A 21,453-nucleotide genomic window follows, 5' to 3' on the forward strand; every position below is an offset into this window, starting at 1 on the left:
TAGGCCTTGCTCCTGGGACCTGCAGTGGTCCTTCCTGCATTGGAGAGGGGGTGTGCTGGAGCTTATGCACCTTCTCATGTTGACGAGTTGGAATGGTGATGTTGATGTGATGCCTTGACATGGAAGGCTGGTTGGAGGTCAGACACCCAATCCTGCCAGCACAGCAAGGGTGTCAAATGTCTGTTTTGGGCTCTGGATACAAGGTGAATCCCACTTGTAGAACTCCAGTCTGGTTTCCCTTTTGAGTGACAAGATGTGTCTCCAGGGGGGAAACCCTGAGTGAGACAGCCTTTCCCTCAGTGGTTGTGACCAAGCTGCATTGAAAACTGACTGGGTGAGCAGGGACACTTTGAGGTCCCCTCTGAGCCCCTGGCCAAGCAATTCCCTGTTTTGTGAAATGGCTGTTCCTTTCTAGGTCAGTCCCTTCCCTGCAGCTTGGCCAAACTTTGTGCTGTGGCCATCTCACCTGAGACCTCCCTTGCTCAGACAGTTGGCAAGACCTGGTCAAAGGAGGTGTACACCATTCCTGCCCATGGCCAGCTCTCCCCACACAGACCTGGGCCGCAGTCTGTCCAAGGCTACCAGAGGTAGAGTAAGGGGTCTGCCCTGCTTGCCTGTGGGCCCTGGGCTTCTGCAGTAGGCACCCCGAGGGTAGAGGCTACAACTGGGGAGTTGCAGGAGGGGCCCGTCACTGTTTCTGCTGTCCAGCAGCTGCTTTTGTGCCCCACTCCACCCCAGTCTGGTTCCCAGACCAGGTTCTTAATAGCTCCCAGCCCAGCTGGGCTGGGACCTTCATAAGGCCCATGTCCAGCCAAGGAGCCCCAGGGCCTGTGCAGCATGGCCAGAGGAGGTGGACACTGGGCTGCACGGGGTTCTGGTTATAGAGAAGCAGTTGCTCAGGGCCCTCGAGGGGAAGGGCTCCACATGGATTCCCACCAGGGCAGGGGCTGATGGGTCTTGGTTTCAGAGCAGAGGGCCCTGAGGACCTGTTGGAGGGGACAGACTCACTGGTCCTCACTGCAGCCTGTAATTTGCCCCAGCCCCTCTCCTCCCAGAGGCTCTGGGTGGCTGCTCCACTAGGAGGCCAGTGGGCCACCCTGCTGCTGGTCCGCCCACACTGCGAGGCCGCTGGTCCACCTTAAGTAGCTTCAGGGGTGGTGCTGGCGGGTGGGATTTCCTGCAGGAGGTGGGTCCGCCCACGGGCCAATCCGAGGCTAGGGCAGGGTGCCCAGCACCTCTGGAGGGGCACTGCACGCCCCTCCTGGGAGGCCTAGGGTCCCACCCACACACTCGTCACCTGCAGGAGGGACAGGCCATTTGGCCTGAGGGCTGTGAGGTGGGCAGGGGAGAGAACCAAGGTGCCTCTGCAGTGTTGCAATAATCCTTCCTCTTGAATGCCGGGGCGAGGAGAGGCTCCAGACAAGAGGAACCTGGCCCTATTCTGTGGCAGTGTCACAACCCCTCACCTTCGTGAATGCTGGGCGCAGGGGTGGGATGCGCTCCAAAGGAGGGACCTGGCCCCATTCAGGAATAGCTCTCATCAGGGCCGTCAGCCGGCTCCTGGGAATGTGCTCCCCCCAGGGACAATGTCTGAGAGGTTTAGTGGAGAGTCTGCAAATGGCCCAGGAAGGAATGTAAATGCCACAGCGCCAGGACTGCAGGTTGGAGATGGGCCCTGGCATTGGCTGTGTGTCCACTGGGTGGGCAAGGCCTCTGGGGCATGGCCTTTTGGGCCACAAGAAAAGTCCCCACCCCTGAGAGGTCCTGGCCAACTACCCCTCTATCGCCGGGAGGAGGGTCGCCAGAGGGCCCCTCCCCGGCCCACGGCTGCTGCCGGCCCATGGCCGCTGCCAGTCCACAGCCGCTGCCGGTCCACCTTAAGGGGCGCGCTTACATCAGCACGGCGTCTCCGCCGCCGCCCGTGGGGTGGGATTTCCTCCGCTGCCGCCGCTGCCGCCCGGGTCCTGCCCGTCCAGCCGGCCCCGCCCGCCTGGCCCTGGGGAGGGATGCGGCGGCGCGGCGCCCAGGATGCCCCGCAGCCCCGGGACGCGCCTCAAACCTGCCAAGTACATCCCGGTGGCCACAGCGGCTGCGCTGCTGGTCGGCTCCAGCACCCTCTTCTTCGTGTTCACGTGAGTCGGCCGCGTCGCCGGGGCCAGAAGGGGCAGGGCTGCACTCAGCGGGGGGCACAGCCCTGTGGGACCAGGGCAGGGGCCGGGGCACCAGGGCTCTGGGTGATGCAAACCTGCACCCTGGGCTAATGCCGATGCCCTGAGTGTGCCCATCCTGGGAGCCAGAGCCAGGTGAGTCCTGGGTGTGAGGGCACTAGTGGCCAGCAGGCACCTCCTGAGTGTGCCAGGCAGGCCCTGGGTGTGAGGCACCAGGCCCGGGCAGGGAGTCTGTATAGGGGCTGCCCAGGATGTATGCCACCCTGCCCTCCCCACAGGCTGCCTGAGGGGACGTGGGTGCCCAGAGCACCAGCCCTCCCTGGGAGTTGCCAAGGGTGGCTGTTGGGCACCTTCCCTGCTGTCCAGCCCCATACCAGAGCCAAGTTGTTCCCGCGTAGGTGTGGTCTGGCCCAGCTGCCACGTGCCTGCCCTTCGGCCACCACCAACGCTGGCCTGGCAATGCCCTCTGCCTTCCCTTGACCTCCTTCTCAGGAAGGCCCAGTGGTCTCAGCTGGAGGGCCCAGGCCCAGCCACACCCAGGGACACTGGCTGTGGTGGGCTCTGGGACACTTGAGGCAGAGGGCAGGCAGGTCCTGGACCCCTGCAGCCCAGAGCAGGTGCTGACCACACAGTTCCCTCTGCAGGGCCGTGCCCACCCCCACCCCAGGGCTCCCCAGGCTTCAGCCGCACAGACCTGAAACCATCTCTTTCCACAGTCCCAGGCTCAGTGACAACCTCTCAAGCTTTCCTGGGGACCTGAGGCTTGGAGTGGCTCCGTAGCCAGTGGGGCAGTTCTTCCAAGGAGGGTCAGCCCCTGAGCACAAGCAAGCCCAGGGCAGGGGCGGGCAGGAGCCAGCCTGACACCCTTTCTTTCACCTTAGCAAGGGCGAGGGCTGTGGCATGAGAATGGCAAGGCTGCACTGGGCTCCTGGGGGGTGGGCGAGCCCCTACCTGAAGGCTGAGGCCAGTGGGCATCACGGGCTGCCAAGAGCATGTTTAAAAAAGGCCTGTGTGGACGGGCTTATTTCTGGCTTTGGCGAGCAGACGTGTTCTTGTCACTCAGATGCTGCTGGCTGTGGGGCCGTGGGCAGTGGGCGCAGGCCAAGATGGGGACGTGTCTAGCTGGGGCTTCCAGAGGGTGGGGCCAGGGCAGGGGTCTTGGGGGAATCTCGGTCCTGCTTCCTGACAGCCAGTCCTGGTTTCTCACCCCCCGAGTGCAATTCAGCATCTGTCCTCCTGGTTTTCAAAGTAATACATGTTCTCTGTCGAGAACTTGTGAAATGCAGGGGAAAAGTTTAAAGAGAAATTGAAATCAGCCAACTCCAGCGAGCCTGCCCACAACCTCTCCCCCTAGGTGCTCCCCAAAGAGTGCTTGTCCAGAGACTTCGGTGATTTCAGAGGGTCCCCACTCCCTGTGAACTGGACCCTCCCCAGCTGGTGGGCCTGGAAGCTGCCCACCCTCCCTCTGGGTGTGGGGTCCTGAGCTCAGTAATGGGTGCTGAGAGGTGCTGGTTGCCTGGGGCAGAAGAGACATTCCCTGCATCCTGCCCCGAGTGACCCACTCTGCCTGAAAGGTGGTGCAGAAGGCGGGGGTGCAGGGGTGCTGTTTGGGGTCCATGTGTAGTGACCATCTTACTGAGTGGCAGGGCTTCTGGCACCTGAGCCCACATTCCCTGGCTGAATGGCTACTGAGGATCCTGGTCTGCTTGCAACTGGCTCTGCTGGGCTCCTCCGAGGCACTGGGATTCCTGAGGGGGCTCTGCTGGGTAGTCCCGGCCCATTGATGCTGCCCATGGAGAGCTGATTCTGGGCAAGCAAGGGACCAGGCTGTCCCCTCCTTGGGACAGGCCTCTCGTCACCCTGGCCCCCATACCTACGGACCCAGGCCCAACACAGACTCAGATGTGCTCTCCAGGACCCGCCCTACCTGGTCTTGGTGCATTCTCTCATATTCCCTCTTCTCTGCCCTTGGACTTCACTGGATGCCAAGTGGCCCCTGGCCCCCTCTCTACACTCAGTAAACACAAGCTCCCCCCTTCGAGGCAAGACCACAGGGGCAGCAGCTCCTGGAGATATCCAGGGTGGGAGACCAGGCCTAGGGGACCAAGGACACCTTCCCTAGCTGAGAGGCTAGGACCTGTAAGACATTAAAAAATGTCACCAGGAGAGGCTGGGGTGTGAGGAGGATGCCCGGGCTGGGGTGTCCCCCCTCTGGGGAGGGCAGCACACCACAGGGCAGGTTCCCAGAGGCCCTCTTTCAGGAAGCCTTCCTGAGTTCTTGGTACAGTCCTGCCCCCCTGGGCCCCAGAAGGCCTTCACACTGTGGCTCAGCCCCAGGCCAGGCCTCTGCCTCTGCTCCTCCCCCCTCCTGGGGATACCTTGCCGAATGACAGGGACGCTGTGAACATCAGAGGGCCAGGGCTGCTTGACAGGGAACAAAAGCCTGGGGCCCACGCCGGGCCATCTTATTCCTGTCCGGGGCCATTTGGCTGACTTCTGGGATATCATGGTGGGTCCCCAGGGTGGGCCCAAGCCCTCCCTGTGCTCAGAGGTCCAGTCAGGCCACAAGGCCCAGCCTAGGAGAGTGAGAAGTCCAGCCCAGACCAAGCCAGACTGTGGGTTGCCCAGGTGGCTGGAGCCGCTGGCAGGGACCGCGTGGGGAGGGGGAAACTTGGTGTGATCTCCCTGCCTGGAAGTGCTGTGTGTGGCAGGGGCACCCCTGCCCCTGAGCTTCAGCTTCCCCATCTGCTCAGGTGTATACAGGGATGGGATGGTTGGCGCACGTGGTCGGAGGACCTGCCTAGCTGGACCAGGGCAGAATGGCCACAGACCCTCTGGTCCTGGGTGCCCAGTGCATGAGTGTCATTAGCCAGAGTTAATGAAGAGCCTGATTTAAATGAAGACGTCTTGAGTTAAAATTTTCCATTCCGCATTTAGCTATGGTGGCATGCTGCCCTGCAGAACCTCCATCCTGCTGGGCGGTGTTTCCCTCTGGCCCAGGTGGGCCCATGGCAGAAGCTCAGGAGATGGGGGCTGGCCTGGGGAGGGCTGGAGCCTCGGAGCCCGGCTACCCTCAGCCCTGCCCTGGGCTTGCAGGTGGCTGCAGCCAGCAGGGAGAGTCTGACCCCTGCCTGGCACAGCAAGCCTGGAGCACACCAGCCCTAGGGGAGAGTGGGGTGTCCCTCCAACCCCAAGGGCAAAAAGGTGCATCTGGAGCCAGGCACGACTCAGGTGTGCTGGGTGGTGCTGCCTGCCCACAGTGCTTGCCTTGTCCACAAGACACAGGGAGAGGTCCAGAGAGGGTCAGGGTGTGGGGTTAGTGGAAGAAGGGACATCTACATCTGTGTGTAGGAAGGAGGGTCCAGATGTGCCATTGTGTGCACGAGTGTGCATATCTGTATACGCAATGTTTACATGACTTACATGTTGATACACATTGGCATACATGTGCCTCGTGTGTGATCATGTGTGCGTGCATGTATGAATGCCTGAGCAGTGTGCACATGTGTGCCTGGAGCATTGGGTGTGTCTACATGTGTCCTACACATGTGTGCATACATGGCCTGGTACGTTCATAAGAATATGTGTGTGTGTCTGCACGTGCCTGTGTGTGTTCTTTCATCGTCTCTGCTACCCAGCTGTCTCTGGGCCCCAGTGCCACTGGCTAGTGATCTAGTCACTGTTAGGCATGACCCAGGCCTGGGCCCCCCTTATAGCAACATCCTGGGGACAAAGGCCACCTGGGTGAAGCGGGGGTGACAGGATGCATGAAAGTGCCTGATCCTGGGTCTGAGAACCCTTCCCCCCACCGGCTGGCTAAGCACCCGCTAAAGCCCCACCCTGCCCTCCCCTGGTATGCTCTGCCCAGGCATGCGGAGGGTGGGTGGTACCCACCCTGGATAGAGGCCATCCAACCCCTCTTTGCCAACTTTGCTGTTCCCCCGAGGCCTAAGCATGTCACTCAGGGCCTCCAGCTCACGCGGCCTGCAGGGGGTCACTGAGGCTCAGGGAGGAAAAAGCAGTACGTGTTGCCAGGGCCAGTGGGAGTAGGAGTTCAGTCCCTGCCTTGAGTGACAAACCCTAGGATATGAGCTCCTTGTTTGTAAACGGGGGTGACATATGAGCCCTCGATCCCCACATGGGAAGCTGGGAAGGTAGCATTCATGGTCCAGTGCGCAGGCCTGCTGTGATGATGGGACCATGTCACAGTCTCAGTGTGTCCTACCGCACCTTGTGTCAGCATGTCCATCCAAGGACGGCTGGCCCCAGTGCCCCCCAGTCCCCTGGCCCCTTCCTCTCTCAGAGAAGGCTGGCTCCATCACGTGTGCCAGCACAGGTGCCCAAGAGCCCTGTTGTCCTTCTGCACAGACAATGCAGCCTTCCCTCTCCAGAAGGTACATGGGGAGCCGGCTTGTACTGCCAGGGGTGTGGACTTTGGTGCTCTCACCTTTCTCCACCGACATCTGGGTCTGGGCCCCCTCCTACCCTATTGGGCAGACAACACCTCAGGGGCCCACTGTCATCCTGCCAAATGGCATTGGATCAGAGGCCACAAACACACACTGAGCACCATCTGAATGCCAGGCTCCAGCACTCAGGGATGGGAGTGTGGAAGATGTCTGCCTAGGTCTCCTGGCGGGAGTGGTGGAGGAAGGCCTTCCCTGCAGAGGGAACCCATGTCCTCAGGCTGTGCTTCTAGCTACACAGTAAGTCCTGGGAAGAGGAAGGGGTAACTCACGGCTCCCAGCCTGCAAGCGAGCTGCCGTGGGAAGCAGAGTCTTAAAATAGCCACTTGCTTTCCACTAAAAATAGAGAAGTTCTGCTGCCATGGAGGTGGTTGCTGGGGCGGCGGGGCTGGCTCCCGGCCAAGGCTGGCGTGGGTGTGCCGGTGTGGCCGGTGTATGCTGGGTGGCCTGCAGGGCCCTGGGCACCACTCACTCTGCTGGTGCCATGAAGCCTTATCCTCATGGTCAAGGCTGGTGTAGGGGATCCCCACCAGCCCCTCAAATCCACAGAGGGCCTGATTGTGTGGAGCGAAGCAACCCCACTGGGCGCTCCCTGCCAGTCACCACAGCCATGGGAAAAACAGGGAGCCAAAGGCCACCTGGTACCCTAGTGGGCAGACTCAGGGACCCTTGCAGGGTTGGGGCTGGGGGCACAGGCCACGTGCCCAAGGACTGATGGGTCTCCACAGAGGGGACTCTGGTCAGACCCTGTGGGGAGATGCCCTCTGTTGCAGAGTGTCCACCAGGGAGGGAGCAGATCTTCGCAGGGAGCCAGCAGTCTGGGAAGGCTTCCTGGAAGAAGGGGCAACCTTGGAGCCAAGTGCTGAGGGGCAATGTAGGGGTAGGGAGGTCCCCACACTTTTAGAGTCCCCAGGTATCCTGTACAGCCATGTGGAGAGTAAGGTAACAATCAAAACAAGAGGCTGCCTGGGTGGAGACACACCCTGGGCTCAGACCCTGAGTCTGCACCCCAGGAAAAAGCAGGCATGACCCCCAGGCATTTACAGACTGAGGACTGGGGCTCCCTACACCACATCCTAGAATATCCCTGGTGAAGGGGTCCTGCCAAGCTGGGGACAGGTCTGGGTGAGGCCTGGGGCTGACCTGAGCTGCCCAGTCCATCACTGGCCTCTGTCTGTCAGAGCACATGGGCAGAACAGGCTTCTTTCCTGTCCTGGGCTCCTATCCATTGTCTGTGTTCCCCTCAAGGCAGGGGACCCAGGAAAGCTGCCCAGCTGGGGCAGGAGAATGTAGCTTGGCCCTGGTCACCCCCACTTAATGGTGTGACCCAGCCCACGGGCCTCGCTGAGCCTCAGTGTCCTCAGCTGGGGGCTGAGTTCCTAACAGCACTTGGGGTGGCCGGAACCAGGGGTGGCACAGAGGAAGCCTATGCACAGCCCCATGAGCAAATAAGCAGTGACTGAGGGGTAGAGCTCTCCCAGCCAGCCTAGGGCAACAGCTTCTCCCTGATGGCCACACTGAGCCCTAGTGTTGAGACCTTGAAGGCCCAGCCTGGACTCATGTGGCCATGCCTTATTCTTCTGCCTACATACCTGCCATACCCCCAGACCTAGCTCTGTCGTGCTGTCCAACACAGGTGCCCATGGTTGACACGAGCTGTGTCCCCAGCTGTTCCCGTCTACAATGGCATCCTCTTCCTCTTTGTCCTGGCCAACTTCAGCATGGCCACCTTCATGGACCCCGGTGTCTTCCCCCGAGGTAGGGCTTTGTGCTGATGCAGCTCATGTGCTCACTTCTGCTAGAGTGTGAGTGGCTGATGTGGGAGATCCTGGCTGGGAGTGGGGATGGGGTGTCCTTGTGGGTGGGCTAGCTGGGGAGGGGCTCTCCTGCCAAGAGGATCACTTTCTTCCTGCCCTGGCCGGCTCACAGCGGACGAGGACGAGGATAAGGAGGATGATTTCCGGGCCCCTCTGTACAAGAATGTGGACGTGCGGGGCATCCAGGTCCGCATGAAATGGTGCGCCACCTGCCACTTCTACCGCCCACCGCGCTGTTCCCACTGCAGCGTCTGTGACAACTGTGTGGAGGTGACCGCCCACCCCACCCCCCTACACTCGCCCCCACCCTCCCACCCCCTGGTGCCCTGACGCACTGTTTCTGGCCAGGACTTCGATCACCACTGCCCCTGGGTCAACAACTGCATTGGGCGCCGCAACTACCGCTACTTCTTCCTGTTCCTGCTGTCTCTCAGCGCACACATGGTGGGTGTCGTCGCCTTTGGCCTGGTCTACGTGCTGAACCACGCAGAGGGACTGGGTGCCGCACACACCACCATCACGTATCCTTGGCCTGACCACAAGGCAGCATAGCGTAGGCTGGGAATGTGATTCACAGGGGAAGTAGAGGCTCCGAGAGTGGGTGGGCAGCCCAGGGGCTGGGTCATCTTCCCTGAGTGGGAGGAGGGGAGGGGTGGGTGGTTTGTCCACAGGCACCTGCTCTGGGTCCTCGCCCACGGCCATTGGCCTTAACGGGCCAGCATGGCTGTCATGTGTGTGGCTGGCCTCTTCTTCATCCCTGTCATCGGCCTCACGGGCTTCCACGTGGTGCTGGTCACTCGGGGCCGCACCACCAATGAGCAGGTGCAGACCCTGGGGGGCCGTGCTGGGGGTGGGGGGATGGACATGGGATGGTCCCCACAGGCTGAAAGAGGAGCCTGGGCCACACAGGGACTGGAGGGGGTGGGTCAGGGCAGGGCCACGGGAGCATTGGCCACATGGTCTGTGCAGTCGAGGTGGGGGAAACTCTGGGCCTGGAGATCTTGGGTGGAGTTTGGGATGTGGGGTGTTACCTGCCCTGTTCCCTGCTCACTCCTACCTGTGGGCACTGCAGCCACCAGTGAACCAGAGGCCAGAAATTCCACAGCTGCGTGCAGGGGCAGGCCCTGGTGACCTGGTGGGGGGGTGCACTCCTCAGCTGACCCTGCCCCCTCGCTTCTGAGGAACCCTGACGTCCCTGCCTGTCCCCCTGCCCTCCTTGGCTGGCCCCTGGGTGGCCAGGCTGGCTGAGGGGTCCCATGTCCACAGGTGACGGGGAAGTTCCGTGGGGGCGTGAACCCCTTCACCCGCGGCTGCTATGGGAACGTGGAACATGTGCTGTGCAGCCCCCTGGCGCCCCGGTGAGGCCCGGACGGGTGTCCAGGGGGCCTCTGCTGGGTTGGGGGGGGCAGCTGTGGACCCTCAGTCTGATCCACTTCTACTCTTGGCAGCTGGGGCCCTGCCCTTGGCACGTATTCAGGCCAGGTCATCCTGGCCACTGACCCCTTTGCCCCTGCTGCAGGTATGTGGTCGAGCCACCCCGGCTGCCACTCGCCGTTCGCCTGAAGCCACCCTTCCTTCGGCCAGAGCTCCTGGAGCGAGCACCGCTCAAGGTCAAGCTTAGCGACAATGGTCTGAAGGCTGGCCTGGGCCGCAGCAAGGTGGGGGCCCAAGGGTGAGGTAAGGGATGGGGTGAAGGTCAGACTCCTGGGGGCAGGAAGCAGCCAGGTTGGAGGGGCCTAGAGCAGAGGGGAGAGCCGGTGGATTTTAGGGAAGGGTCTAGATCCTAGGCCCAGGAAGGCATTCCCAGTTAAGCCTTGCTCCTGGCCTATACCCTGCCCGACACTGACCACTCCCCTTCCCAGTCCAAGGGCAGCCTGGACCGGCTGGATGAGAAGCCGCTGGACCTAGGTCCGCCGTTGCCCCCCAAAGCAGAGGCCAGCACTTTTGGCAGTGACCTGCAGACCCCACGCCCCGGCAGTGCTGGTGAGGTGAAATCGCCAAACGGAGGGAGGGGCTTGGACGGATCCCAGCCTGACCACGGTTTATCTCCTCCAGAGAGTGCCCTGTCAGCGCATAGGACCAGCCCCCCAACACCTGCCATGTACAAGTTCCGGCCCAACTTTCCCACGGGTCCCAAGGCACCCTTCTGTGGGCCTGGTGAGCAGGTGAGGAGGCCTAGCCCTGCCCAGAGGTCCCAAGGCTCCACCCTAGGAGGACCTGCCTTCAGGAGGTCTCCCTGAGGCTCCCCAGGTAGATCCATGTGAGCCCTGATTCCCCTGAGTCCTCACGCTGGAAGACCCTGCCTGGTCACAGAGGGTGTGAGGCTGAGGCTGGTGGAGGGGAGTAGAGTAGAGTGTCCTGGGAGGGGCTGGTGCAGGCAGTCACACCCCCACCTCCACCCCCACCCCCACTCCCACTTTAGCCAGCTGGCCTAGGCATGGTCCCCAGAAGCACTGTATGCTACCCCACGTGGAATTCCACCGTTAGTCACTCCTCTGGCTCTGGGGAAGGCTTCAGAGAAATCTGGGATTAGTTGAGGAAGCACACTTATTTTCTGCATTCACATGGAGTAGTGGACAGACCTTGTGCCCTAAAGTTCCCAGGTTGCCTACCTCTCTCCACCGGTGGCTGGGTCAGCACACCTAGACCAGCCCTCTCTTCAGGGAACCCCTTCCAGGACCAGTGTTTTACCTGACCTTGCCTAGGGCCTGCTGGTCTGGGTAGTGAATCTGGCCTCCCTAACTAGTGTCTGGTGGCCCTTCTTGGGAGTGGTGGGCTTTAGATGGGGTTCCTCCTTCCTGGGATTGTCCTGGATCCCACAGAGAGTCTGACCAATTGGCCAAGTGCCCTGAGGCCACACATGTCCCCACCCAAGCACCTTCTGGGTTCTGAGGTTCCTCAGGCTCTTGTTCCAGGGCAAGCCCCTGTGTGTCGAATCATGGAGAATCCAGGAGACTTCTCCTCCCTGTTGCTGTGGCTGCCCCCTGGCCTGGGGGGCTCTGAGGGCACCGCCCTGGTGTCTGCAGTGGTCTGCTCTGGCCTTGCACTGCCCCACCCTCAGCCATGGTGTGCCTGGGAGAGGGCCCTGGGTCGCTGGGGGTATCCAATCTCCAGAGGCTGCCCCACGTCCCCCACCCTGTCTCTGGGAGGTATAGGCCTGTTCTGTTCCACTCTGTCCTGCTTTCTTTTGTGGTGGACAGGGGTAGCAGGCTTCTGGGAATAGCTCATTGGTTGTACCTGCCATCTCCTTTTGATGCCACCAGGATGGCAACTTTCAAGTGGGCACATGGCACCTGGTGACCGAGGAGGGCACGGTAGGTGGGCAGAGGTAGACACGCTCCATCGCTCCCTGCAGGTCACGGGAACTGACTCCCTGACGCTGGGGGATGACAGTATCCACAGCTTGGACTTCGCATCGGAGCCCAGCCTGGACCTCCCTGACTACCCACCTGGTGGCCTGCATGCAGCCTACCCGCCATCCCCACCCCTCAGTGCCGCTGACACATTTTCAGGCGCCTTACGCTCCCTGAGCCTCAAGGCCGCCAGCCGGCGGGGCGGGGACCATGTGGCCCTGCAGCCCCTGCGCTCTGAGGGTGGCCCCCCAACGCCCCACCGTGGCCTCTTTGCCCCCCACGCGCTGCCCAACCGCAACGGCAGCCTGTCCTATGACAGCCTGCTGAACCCTGGCTCGCCCGGGGGCCACGCCTGCCCGGCCCACTCCTCAGCTGGTGTGCCGGGTTACCGCTCACCCTACCTGCACACGGGGGCAGTAGGTGACCCACCGCGGCCCCCGCCCCGCAGCTTCAGCCCTGTGCTGGGCCCGCGGCCACGGGAGCCCTCACCGGTGCGCTATGACAACCTGTCCAGGACCATCATGGCCTCCATCCAGGAGCGCAAGGACAGGGAGGAACGTGAGCGGCTGCTGCGCTCTCAGGCCGACTCCCTCTTTGGAGATTCGGGCGTCTACGATGCACCCAGCTCCTACAGCCTACAGCAGGCCAGTGTGCTGTCCGAGGGCCCCCGAGGCCCTGTGGTGCGCTTTGGCTCCAGAGACGATCTGGTGGCCGGGCCTGGCTTCGGGGGTGCCCGCAACCCTGCCTTGCAGGCGTCGCTGTCCTCACTGTCCAGCACCGTGAGCCGCGCTCCGCGGACCTCCTCGTCCTCCTTGCAGGCAGACCTGGCCAACAGCAGTGCCCCGGGGGCCAGGCCTGCCAGTGGCTCACACAGGTCGCCCGCCCGCCAGGTCCCTCCGTCCCCGCCTGGCACACCCCGTTCGCCCTCCTATGCGGGCCCCAAAGCCGTCGCCTTCATCCACACGGACCTCCCGGAACCACCGCCCTCGCTAGCTGTGCAGAGGTGGGTGCTTGGGGTGCAATCGGCTGCCTGGCCACCTGCTGGGCCTCTTGGCCGAGCACATGTGGGTTGCCCAGGAGGCCTGAGGCTGCCTAGCAGGGTGGGCCTCACCAGCCTCGGAGGCTCCTGGGAACCTGTGTGAGGGTAGCCTGGCTGCAAGGATTCCCTGGCATGTCCAGGATTGGGAGCAGGAGAATTTGCATCTTGATTCTCCCTCAGCTGGCACAGACCCAGTGCCTGGGGCCCCTGGGTTTCTTCCTCTGGAGATAGTGCCTCTGTCCCTCTCCAGAAGTTGTGAGGGCCATCACCCCACAGCAAAATATGCCACCCTGTGGTCCTGGCCCTTGGTGGGGCACGCAGCCCCAGGAAGCCAGGGTGTCCTGCTCAGAGATGGGGAGATGAGGCTCGGAGGGGGCAGGCGGGTCCCAGGCCTCCAACGGGTGGGTCAGGCCCAAGTCAAGAGCTGAGCACCTACTGTGTGCTGGGCCCCATGCTGGGAACATTGGCTCACTAGGGCATTACTCACTGCCATGGGTGCAAGCTCATTTGGCAAGGAGGTCCCTGTTGGTGGCAGCTATGAGGCAACCAAAGGAGGGAGGGGCTCCTGCCCCTGGGGAACATTTGGGTAGTGAGGTCAACAATGTTAAGGACAGCCCCTCATTTTCCTGGAGGGAGCAGGAGAGGCCACCTAGTCACCATTGGGTGCCCCAGCTCGGGGCACCAGTCAGAGCAGGGACCAGGGACTCGCCTGACCAGCATCCACCTGGCCTCCCTCTGTCCCATGGTCTGTGCCAAGGGGCCTGGGAGGGGATGACACCATTTGACATCTGTCTGTCCTGTGACAGAACAGCCCTCCCCTGCAGGCTTGGCACCCCCTCCCATTTCTGTGTGGGCGCTTCCAAGCTCAGGGGCAAGGGCTGCCCAGGGCTCTGTCTGTCCGTGTCCTCTGTCCTGTTGCCTCCGCTGGCCTTCGTCGTGAGTGTTCCCGTGTTCACTGTGTGCATGCGTGTATGTGCTTATTTTGATGCAGGGACCACCCTCAGCTGAAGACCCCCCCAAGTAAGCTTAATGGGCAGTCCCCAGGCCTGGCCCGCTTGGGGCCTGCTGCTGGCCCCCCAGGGCCCTCCGCCAGCCCCACCCGGCACACGCTCGTTAAGAAGGTGTCCGGCGTGGGTGGGACCACATACGAGATCTCGGTGTGAAGGAATGACTGCCACCTGTCGCCGAGGTGCCATGGGAGCCAGGACCCCCCAGCGGCTGCCCCCTCCCAACTTCTCTGCCCTGGGAGAGGAGGCCCAGGCTTGGTGTGGACGCATCGGCGGGAGGAGAACCACGCCTCCACGGGCCTGTGCTCATCCTCAGCCCGTCCATCACTCATCTGCTCACCAGGGCACGGCTGGGCCAAGGGCCACGAGGCTGCAGGATCTGTGTGCTGGTGGCCCTGCTCCCAGGAGCTGGGGCTACGAGGGTCGTGGACTGTACCTGTGCCCCCTGTTGTCACCAGGCCAGTCCCACCCACTTCCCTTTACAGATGGGTCACTATGGTCCAGAGCTGGGCCTCCCAGACAAAGGGCCCGCACCCACCTGCCCTAACCCATTGCCTTTCAGGGCCTCGCCGGAAGCTTGTAGCTGGGCAAGCCCAGCTCTTCTGCAGGGAGTCCAGGCCCGGCTCGCAGGCACCCCGCTCCGGGACTGCTCTGGGTTCTGATGGACAGGTGGACAAACGGACAGACGGACGGACAGCCAGCTGTGGGTGGGGTCCCAGCTCCATGTGTCTCGTCTCGCCCAGCTGGTGGGTGCGTCCCATGTCTGTGCGCTGAGCTGCCATGCCACGTCCCATGTGTTAACGCTTGGGCCCCCGTGGGCCCCACTGCCCGGAAACTCGCTTTAATTGAAGCCTTAACCTCTGCTTTATGCTCTTGTGGGAGGCGACGGGGCAGGGGAGCAGGTGCAGGGGGCTGGACGCCGCCACGGGGCCCTCTCTGCCAACTGGAGACCCCCACATGAGGCGTGCACAGTGCAGGCCCCTCTGGAGCCCGGGGGCCCAAGTGGGAAGCACATGGGGGTGGGGTCGGAGTTTTGTCTGGCTCCAGGGACCCGAGAGTAAGCACACGGCCGCGTCTGCTTGCGTTGTGTCTGTTTTATGTTTTTATATCTACATCTATATATCTATAATTTTATTAAAAAAAGAAAAAGAGTCAGTTTGATCCTTTCCTTGAGCAAAGCCAGGGGCTCTGGGTGGGGGCAGAAGGGGTCAGGCCCCGGGAGAGGTGGTGGCCGGCAGCCTGGGCGCGGGCCTCCTGCATGGGCGTTTCCGCTGACTTAAGCCAAGTTGGAGGCTGGGAAGGTGGGGACTGGCCGCTGGGTCTTTGAGTGACAAGTGTGAGGCTCCCTGGGTCTGCGTCATTCCTGGCAGTAACAGGGCATTTGGAGAAATGCTGGGGCCCATGGGGTCCCGGCAGCGGAGGGGGGTACCCACTGGCCCCAGGCCCTGTGGGGGCCACTGCCCCATCCTGCAGCTGCACTTTCTGAAACTCATCCCCTGCCCCCACCCCCACCAAATGTCTAGGTTCAGAGACTGGGGGCTGGGGCAGGGGCTGGACTGTGTGGGAGGCCAGCAGGGCCAGGGACCCTGCACTGGCAGCAGGGCCCCTTGCTGACCTCCACCTTTCTGCTTCTCTCTCATGGGACGCTGCGGCCCGCAGGGGGCGGATCGGCACCTGCAGCCGTGGATGGGGGCGGCGTGGCCAGCCCAGGGTGCCCCCCAGCCTGCACCTGTGCCACCTTGGCCTCCCAGAGGACCGCCCACCGCTGCGGGCCCCTTGGAGTCCAGCCACTGGGGCGCCCCCGCGTGGGGCTGTGTGCCGCCTGCATTCGGCTGCCTCCAGCCTTTTTCCCAGCCTCTCAGGGCCCCAAGCGGGTCACCAAGTAGGCGACTCTGGGGCCCAGGAGGCCAGGCTGCCACGGACCCTTGGATGTGGGCTGGGGTCCCCTCTCCACCAGCCACACCTCGACTGACCCCAAGCCCACCAGGGCCCGTGACCCTGTACCCTCCCACCTCAGGAAGTCCCCACCTGTTGCAGAGGCTCCAGCACCCCAGGTGGCGGCCCTGGAACTGCTGGGACCAACACAGCCTACCCAGGTGTCGTGTCCCCACCTCCCCGCCTGATCAAGCACTTTATATGGCGCTTCTTCCCCAGGGAGCCCCAGCCTCTGTGGGCTGGGCTGGGTGGAGGGTCTCAGGTTGCCCCTGCAGATCACTGCACTCCCCCGTTCCTGTATCCAGCACATGAACAGATGCCTTAACCTCCTGGGGCCGCCAGCCTGGTAGCCCTGCCTGCCAGGGAGGAGGAGACCTAGGCCAGCCCAGAGTGGTCCTGCTCATGGCTCTGCCCTGACCTCACCTGGGCAGTCTGTACTCCCAGATGTTACACCTGGGACCTCAGAGGGCCCTGCAGTCCCCAGCCAGCTGGGCCTGGATGCCCCAGGGGCAGGGCGGAATGCCCTATTTCTCCCACCTGGGGTTGAGTAGCCACAACACTCCTCTCTATTGTTCTAAAAGGTATCCCCCTGTCCCAGTTTAATGCACTAAATAAAAATTTTAGTGTTACCACCATGGCTCTGTCCACCAATGCAGTCCCCCTGTCTGGGCCTTGGGCAGTGCCAGGAGGCTGGACTGGACAGGGACCTGGGTTGGGGAGGGAACAAGATCAGGGGATGGGTTGGTGTCTGGGTGGGTGTGGGAAGGGACATGGGTCATGCGAGGGGTATGAGGCTGCTGGGTCAGCAGAGCAAGGCTGAGACCCTGATCCCTGAGGTCTGTCTGCTTGGACGGCTCCAGGCATGAAGCCTGAGGACATCACTTTCAGGGGAGCCATGCCTGCACACCCACCACTCAGGGCCCTGGGGTGGACAGGGGCATCCTGTGAGGAGGCTACTGTCCCATGCGGGGAGGGGCTGGGGGGAGAGGCAGGGGCGCTGCCCTGAGGGACCCTCCACTTCAAGATCTGCCTCAGAAGGCAGCAAAGCTTGCTGCTCCCCGCCCCCCGTTTCCATGGAAACAAGCTTGGAGGCTGCATGTGTCATGACTATATGTCCAGCTGCAGGCCCAGCCCTCGGGACAGACCCCGCCTCCACCCTTCTCCAGGGCTCCTGGCAGGGACGATGTGTGGCAGTGCCATGGGCAGGGTCTGGCGCGGCCGGTGGGCACCCGGGGCAGTGCCAGCTACTTGGCCTCCTCCTCGCTGGGGCCACTGGGCCTCTGGCCTAGAAGGGCAGGAAGTCGTCCACCTCAAGGCGTAGGAATGGGCCTAGCAGGGCCCGGAGCTTCCAGACGGCGGCGCGGCTCAGCAGGGGCGGCACCAGCCCCTCGAATGGCGCAGGGTCCACCACGTACACGTAGGCAGCGGTGCAGGCCAGCAGGGTGCCCAGCAGCAGCCTCAGGGCCAGCAGCCTGCGGGCGGCGGTGGTCAGGGGGCGGGGGTGCCTGGGACAGTCCCTGGGGATGGGGCTCTGCCCACTGGCTCACACGGTGACCTACCAGAGCTGGCCTCTGAGGCCCTCAGGACATCCTGGCTGCAGCTGTGCCTTCTGCAGGACAGGGGCCAGGTCAGAAAGCTCTTGGTCCCCCCAAGGAAGGATAGGCATGACCGTCACCAGGCTCCTCCTCCAATCCCCAGGGGGCCTCCAAGCAGATGGTGTGGGGTTGGGGCTTACCCCTATGCAGGCCATCTGCTGCTCCTTCCTCGCCTGGGTGCGGCACTGGGCCTGCTCCCTGGGTGGGGGGCCACACAGTCAGTGCCGTGAGCACCCCCCACCTTAGCTTGGCAGCCCTGGAATGGTGCAGTGGAACTGGGGAGGGGTCGGGGTCAGGGATTTGTCCACCCCGTCCTGACTCCGCCCCCTGGCCCTGGACCCCCTGCCCCGTGCATCACCCCAGAATCTCCAGCTGGATGTCTTCCATCTGGTCAAGAACACCCCGGATGTCCTTCTTGAGGTTCTGGGGGCAGAGGAGGTAAATCCGGTCCCCTATGTGTTTGCCCCTCACCCCCGCCACCCAGTCCCTCTTGCCTCCCGCTCTGGGTATTGCCCTTTGGGACCTACCAGGAGCCCGGTGGCCTGGTTGTTCAGGGCCATGTGTACCTCGGCCACGCCATCCCACACCTGGTGGGAAGGGGAAAGCTGAGTCACACCCCCAAGTGTGGGACCCACGTTGGATACACCTCAAATGGGGTCCTCGTCCCCAGCACCCCCTTCTACCCTGTAGGCAGGCACCTCGGTAATGGCCATCTTCTTCCTCTCAAAGGACAGTCGGATCTGCTGCAGCTCGTTCTAGGGGCAGGTGCAGTGTGGGCAGAGGCATGGCCAGTGGGGGGTCTGCTCCTGTCCAGCCCCCCTGCCCACCCACCGGCAGCCCGGGGCCCACCTGGGACTGCTGCATAAATGACTCTTCTCCCCGGCACAGCTCCTGCCGCAGCAGCTGCAGAGGGGCCCTGTCCTCCAGGGGCCGGGCTCCAGCCTGCTCAGGGGGCTGCAGAGGGGCCCCCGGGTCAGCCTCAAGGCCATCAGCAGCGTCTGTGGTCATGGACTGCTTGAGAGCAGGGGTGCAGGTGTAGTGCATGAAGCCACCGGCCGCTCCCACAGCTGCCTGCGGTCCTGCTGTGTACTTACCCAGGCCAGGGCCGTGCAGCTCGAGTGCTCTGGGCACAGGGACAGGAACTGCTGCCCGGGCCCCAGGAGGGCCCCCAGCTGCTCCCGCAGGTCCTGGTTCTGCCTTTTCTGGGGATGGAGCAGAGAGGTAGGAACGCCTGTCACAGCCACTTCTCAGGGGGAGGCTGGGGCAGCGGGGCTGGTGGTGGAGGGAGCGGCGCCTGGGGCCTGTGTGCCTGTGGCACAGACAGGTGGCAGGGCCACACTCACCAGACTCTGGTTCTCCTGCTCCAACTGCAGGAAGGACTGCTCTGCGGGACCCAGGGGTGCACTGGGGAGCTGGGAGGGTGGTGCCCTGGACAGGGCCGGGGTCCCAGCTCCTGGGGGCAGGGGCGGGCACACGCAGTGTCGGGGCCCTGAGCTGGGCCCTGCTCCCTGCCTGGATGTCCTTTGCTCTCGGCCTGGGTATAGAGGCCAGCCCCATTCCAGCCTGGCCTCTGTTTTTCCTTGTCTTGCACCCACTGCCTCTCTTGCCCTCTGTTGCTGCATCTCTCCCTCTTCATTTGTGATAAAGCTCCCAGGTACCTCCCCATCAACTCTGGGCACCCCAGCCCCTGCCACTGAGGCTGGGAAGGGCCTGGCAGACTCCACTGAGTGGGTGGAGCTGAGAGGCCCCAGGCAGGGCCACCTTACAAAGCCCTGGCAGGGTGGGTCCAGGCATCTACCATGGCTGCTTGAAGCTGGAGGTTGGGGACACTGGGGGTGGGAGTGGCCACAGGGTCCCAGGGTTTTTGGCCCTTCCATACCTCCCTGTGACCCCTTCCTGACCCCAGGTCCAGGCTTTGGCCTGGCCCGACCTGCCACTCTCTTACTGAGGGCCTTCTGGGTGTCACGGCTCACAGGTGCCTCAGGGGCACCTGTCACAAAGGCCTGGACGTGGCCAGGGAGGTCATAATGGACTGGGGCGGTGGCCAGAGCCAAAGCCAGTAGGGCCCCTCCCGTCATGTCCCTGTTCCTGAAGTAGCCTCAGCTGGTCACCCCCTCTGCATCTTCCTTACCACACCTGGCTCAGCTAATTTCTTACAATGGATGGCAGATCACGCAGACACGTGGCTAAAACAAATTCCCACAGCAAGCAAGTGCCCAGAGCAACCCTACCCAACCTCAAGAGCCCAGGGGTCGAAACCCTTTGGGAATGGCCACAGGACCACACAGCCTCTGTCTTCACACAGGAGAGACCACCATACCGCCTGGCTCTTTTACCTGATGCATCTCCAAGCTTTTATTTTATTTTATTTTATTAATTTATTTTTGTCTTTTTGCCATTTCTTGGGCCACTCCCACGGCATATGGAGGTTCCCAGGCTAGGGGTTGAATCAGAGCTGTAGCTGCCGGCCTATGCCAGAGCCACAGCAACGCCAGATCCGAGCCGCATCTGCAGCCTACACCACAGCTCATGGCAATGCCGAATCGATCCTTAACCCACTGAGCAAGGCCAGGGATCGAACACGCAATGTCATGGTTCCTAGTCAGATTTGTTAATCACTGAGCCATGACGGGATCTTCACCAAGCTTTTAAAAAGTCCTTTATTAAACATTTGACGGTCCTGCAAGGACAATTATTATCCTCTTTGTAGGTGGGGAGCTGAGTGTCACTTGCCCAAGAATTGTTCAGTGACGGAACCAGTTTCCCACTTGCTCCTCTCCATGTCAGAGGCCTTTTTAGCAACTGCAGGGTGTACCCCGGGTGGAGCTGATTCTTCTGCTTCTTGCACCGGCCCAGGATCTGCCCTACCCCTGCATCCCTGCTACTCCTCACCCCCTGCTGCACAGCCTCCTCTTTGTCCTGTGGAAGCACATCCTCAGAAGGTGGGTTGGTGGACACCCCTGGGCCTGTGCCACATAAACAGCCATAAAGCTCTCGTGAACGCACTGATAGAGGAGGGGGTACGCACTGTCCACAGGCTGTGACTGGCTTAACGTGTGTGGCCTGGACTCAGAGGGTCCCTCTGTGTTCACAGGATGGGTGTGTATCTGGGCAGCATCAACAATAGGCTCTGCTGGGGAGGCTGGGAAGGAGGGGCCTGGAGCCCCATGCAGCTGTCAGGGGCCCCCTGAATGCTCCTCCGATCTGACCAGCCAGCTGGGGGTCTGCTTAGCTGCCAGGGGCAGGGAGCCTCCAGCCCTCCACGGGTTCAGGGTCTCATCTCAGGTACCTCTCTGGGGGCAATGTAAGATGGAAACCGGCAAAGGCTTCTTGGAGGACCTGTGGGGTGGGGCAGCCACAGGGAAGAGGGACCTGCGGGAGGGGACAGCACTCTGTCAGTGCCACCAGGTGCCCGGGAATATCCAACGTGGAGGGCAGAGCTCTTCGTGGAGACTGGGCATTCACCTCCATACTAGCAGCAACGACACTGCCGAAACACGGGAATGGCTGGTGTGGGCCTCAATGCCACTGGACACCCAGGTAGGCTGTGGGACCCAATGAGGTGCCTGGGTCCCACCTGCCACACACCCCGCCCATGCTCCCAGATGCACCCTTTTCCCTGGCTGTTTCCCATCTGGGATGCTTGCTGGTGGCTCGGAGCCCAGCCCTGAAGACCCCAACTCCCTGAAACCTTCCTCACCCTCTCCCTGTGGTCCTTGCGATGTGGCCCTGAGCTTGAGAATGGCCCAAGTGGTGGGGGGCTCTCAGAGGAGGCACACTATGCAGAGCATCCTGCAGGTGCCGATTGGGGCTGGAGTCTACGCTGAGTCCGGGCTCCAGGATCCCACGCGGGGTGGGGATAAGTCTACACCCACGGATTTCCTGGCCGCTGTGTGGCTTGAGCATATTGTAGGGAGCGCCAGGCCACGGCCGCTGTTGCCAGGCAGTGTGCACCTCCCTGGACGCCAGTTGCCATGGCAGCCGCTTCCTGTCCAAGTTGCCATGACGCCCAGTGGCCTCAGGGAGTCTGAAGCTTGTGAGCAGGGGTTGGGCTGTGGAGGGAAGAGGTGAGG

At 62.4% G+C, this 21,453-nt stretch overlaps 2 protein-coding genes across 6 annotated transcripts; one reads left to right on the forward strand and one right to left on the reverse strand.

Annotated features, from left to right (window-relative positions):
* Positions 1,910–16,413, forward strand: ZDHHC8 (zinc finger DHHC-type containing 8). Of its 5 annotated transcripts, none has more exons than XM_005670948.3 (11): positions 1,912–2,132; positions 8,271–8,392; positions 8,564–8,721; positions 8,800–8,972; positions 9,171–9,273; positions 9,718–9,809; positions 9,971–10,109; positions 10,314–10,434; positions 10,507–10,616; positions 11,807–12,807; positions 15,510–16,413. In XM_005670948.3, exons 1-11 carry the CDS (start codon positions 2,029–2,031, stop codon positions 15,820–15,822), a joined length of 2,436 nt encoding a protein of 811 aa, XP_005671005.1. In that variant the 5' UTR covers positions 1,912–2,028; the 3' UTR covers positions 15,823–16,413. The 5 variants fall into 5 exon arrangements, with proteins under 5 accessions (XP_005671007.1, XP_005671005.1, XP_020928447.1 ...); XM_021072788.1 differs by lacking the exon at positions 15,510–16,413 and adding an exon at positions 14,413–15,002; XM_001929653.5 differs by lacking the exon at positions 15,510–16,413 and adding an exon at positions 13,835–15,002 and having other exon boundaries at positions 1,913–2,132.
* On the reverse strand, positions 16,505–19,458 carry CCDC188 (coiled-coil domain containing 188). Its single transcript, XM_021073688.1, has 9 exons — positions 19,326–19,458; positions 18,724–18,833; positions 18,475–18,582; positions 18,212–18,334; positions 18,064–18,135; positions 17,908–17,967; positions 17,739–17,803; positions 17,521–17,578; positions 16,505–17,316 (listed from the first exon to the last, which is right to left on the reverse strand). The coding sequence occupies exons 1-9, from the start codon at positions 19,456–19,458 to the stop codon at positions 17,071–17,073; spliced, it is 975 nt and encodes a 324-aa protein (XP_020929347.1). The 3' UTR covers positions 16,505–17,070.

This window comes from Sus scrofa, chromosome 14, assembly GCF_000003025.6.
Source record: "Sus scrofa isolate TJ Tabasco breed Duroc chromosome 14, Sscrofa11.1, whole genome shotgun sequence".
NCBI lineage: Eukaryota > Metazoa > Chordata > Mammalia > Artiodactyla > Suidae > Sus > Sus scrofa.

Coding starts and splice junctions, on each gene's coding strand:
- CCDC188 (XM_021073688.1), bottom strand. CDS start 19,458: ATGACGGGAGGGGCCCTACTGGCTTTGGCTCTGGCCACCGCCCCAGTC. Junction 17,968..18,063: donor CCGAGGTGCCTGCCTACAGG/GTAGAAGGGGGT, acceptor CCTTCCCACCAG/GTGTGGGATGGCGTGGCCGA. Junction 17,579..17,738: donor ATCCAGCTGGAGATTCTGGG/GTGATGCACGGG, acceptor CCCCCCACCCAG/GGAGCAGGCCCAGTGCCGCA.
- ZDHHC8 (XM_005670948.3), top strand. CDS start 2,029: ATGCCCCGCAGCCCCGGGACGCGCCTCAAACCTGCCAAGTACATCCCG. Junction 10,617..11,806: donor TCTGTGGGCCTGGTGAGCAG/GTGAGGAGGCCT, acceptor CGCTCCCTGCAG/GTCACGGGAACTGACTCCCT. Junction 12,808..15,509: donor CCCTCGCTAGCTGTGCAGAG/GTGGGTGCTTGG, acceptor TGCGGCCCGCAG/GGGGCGGATCGGCACCTGCA.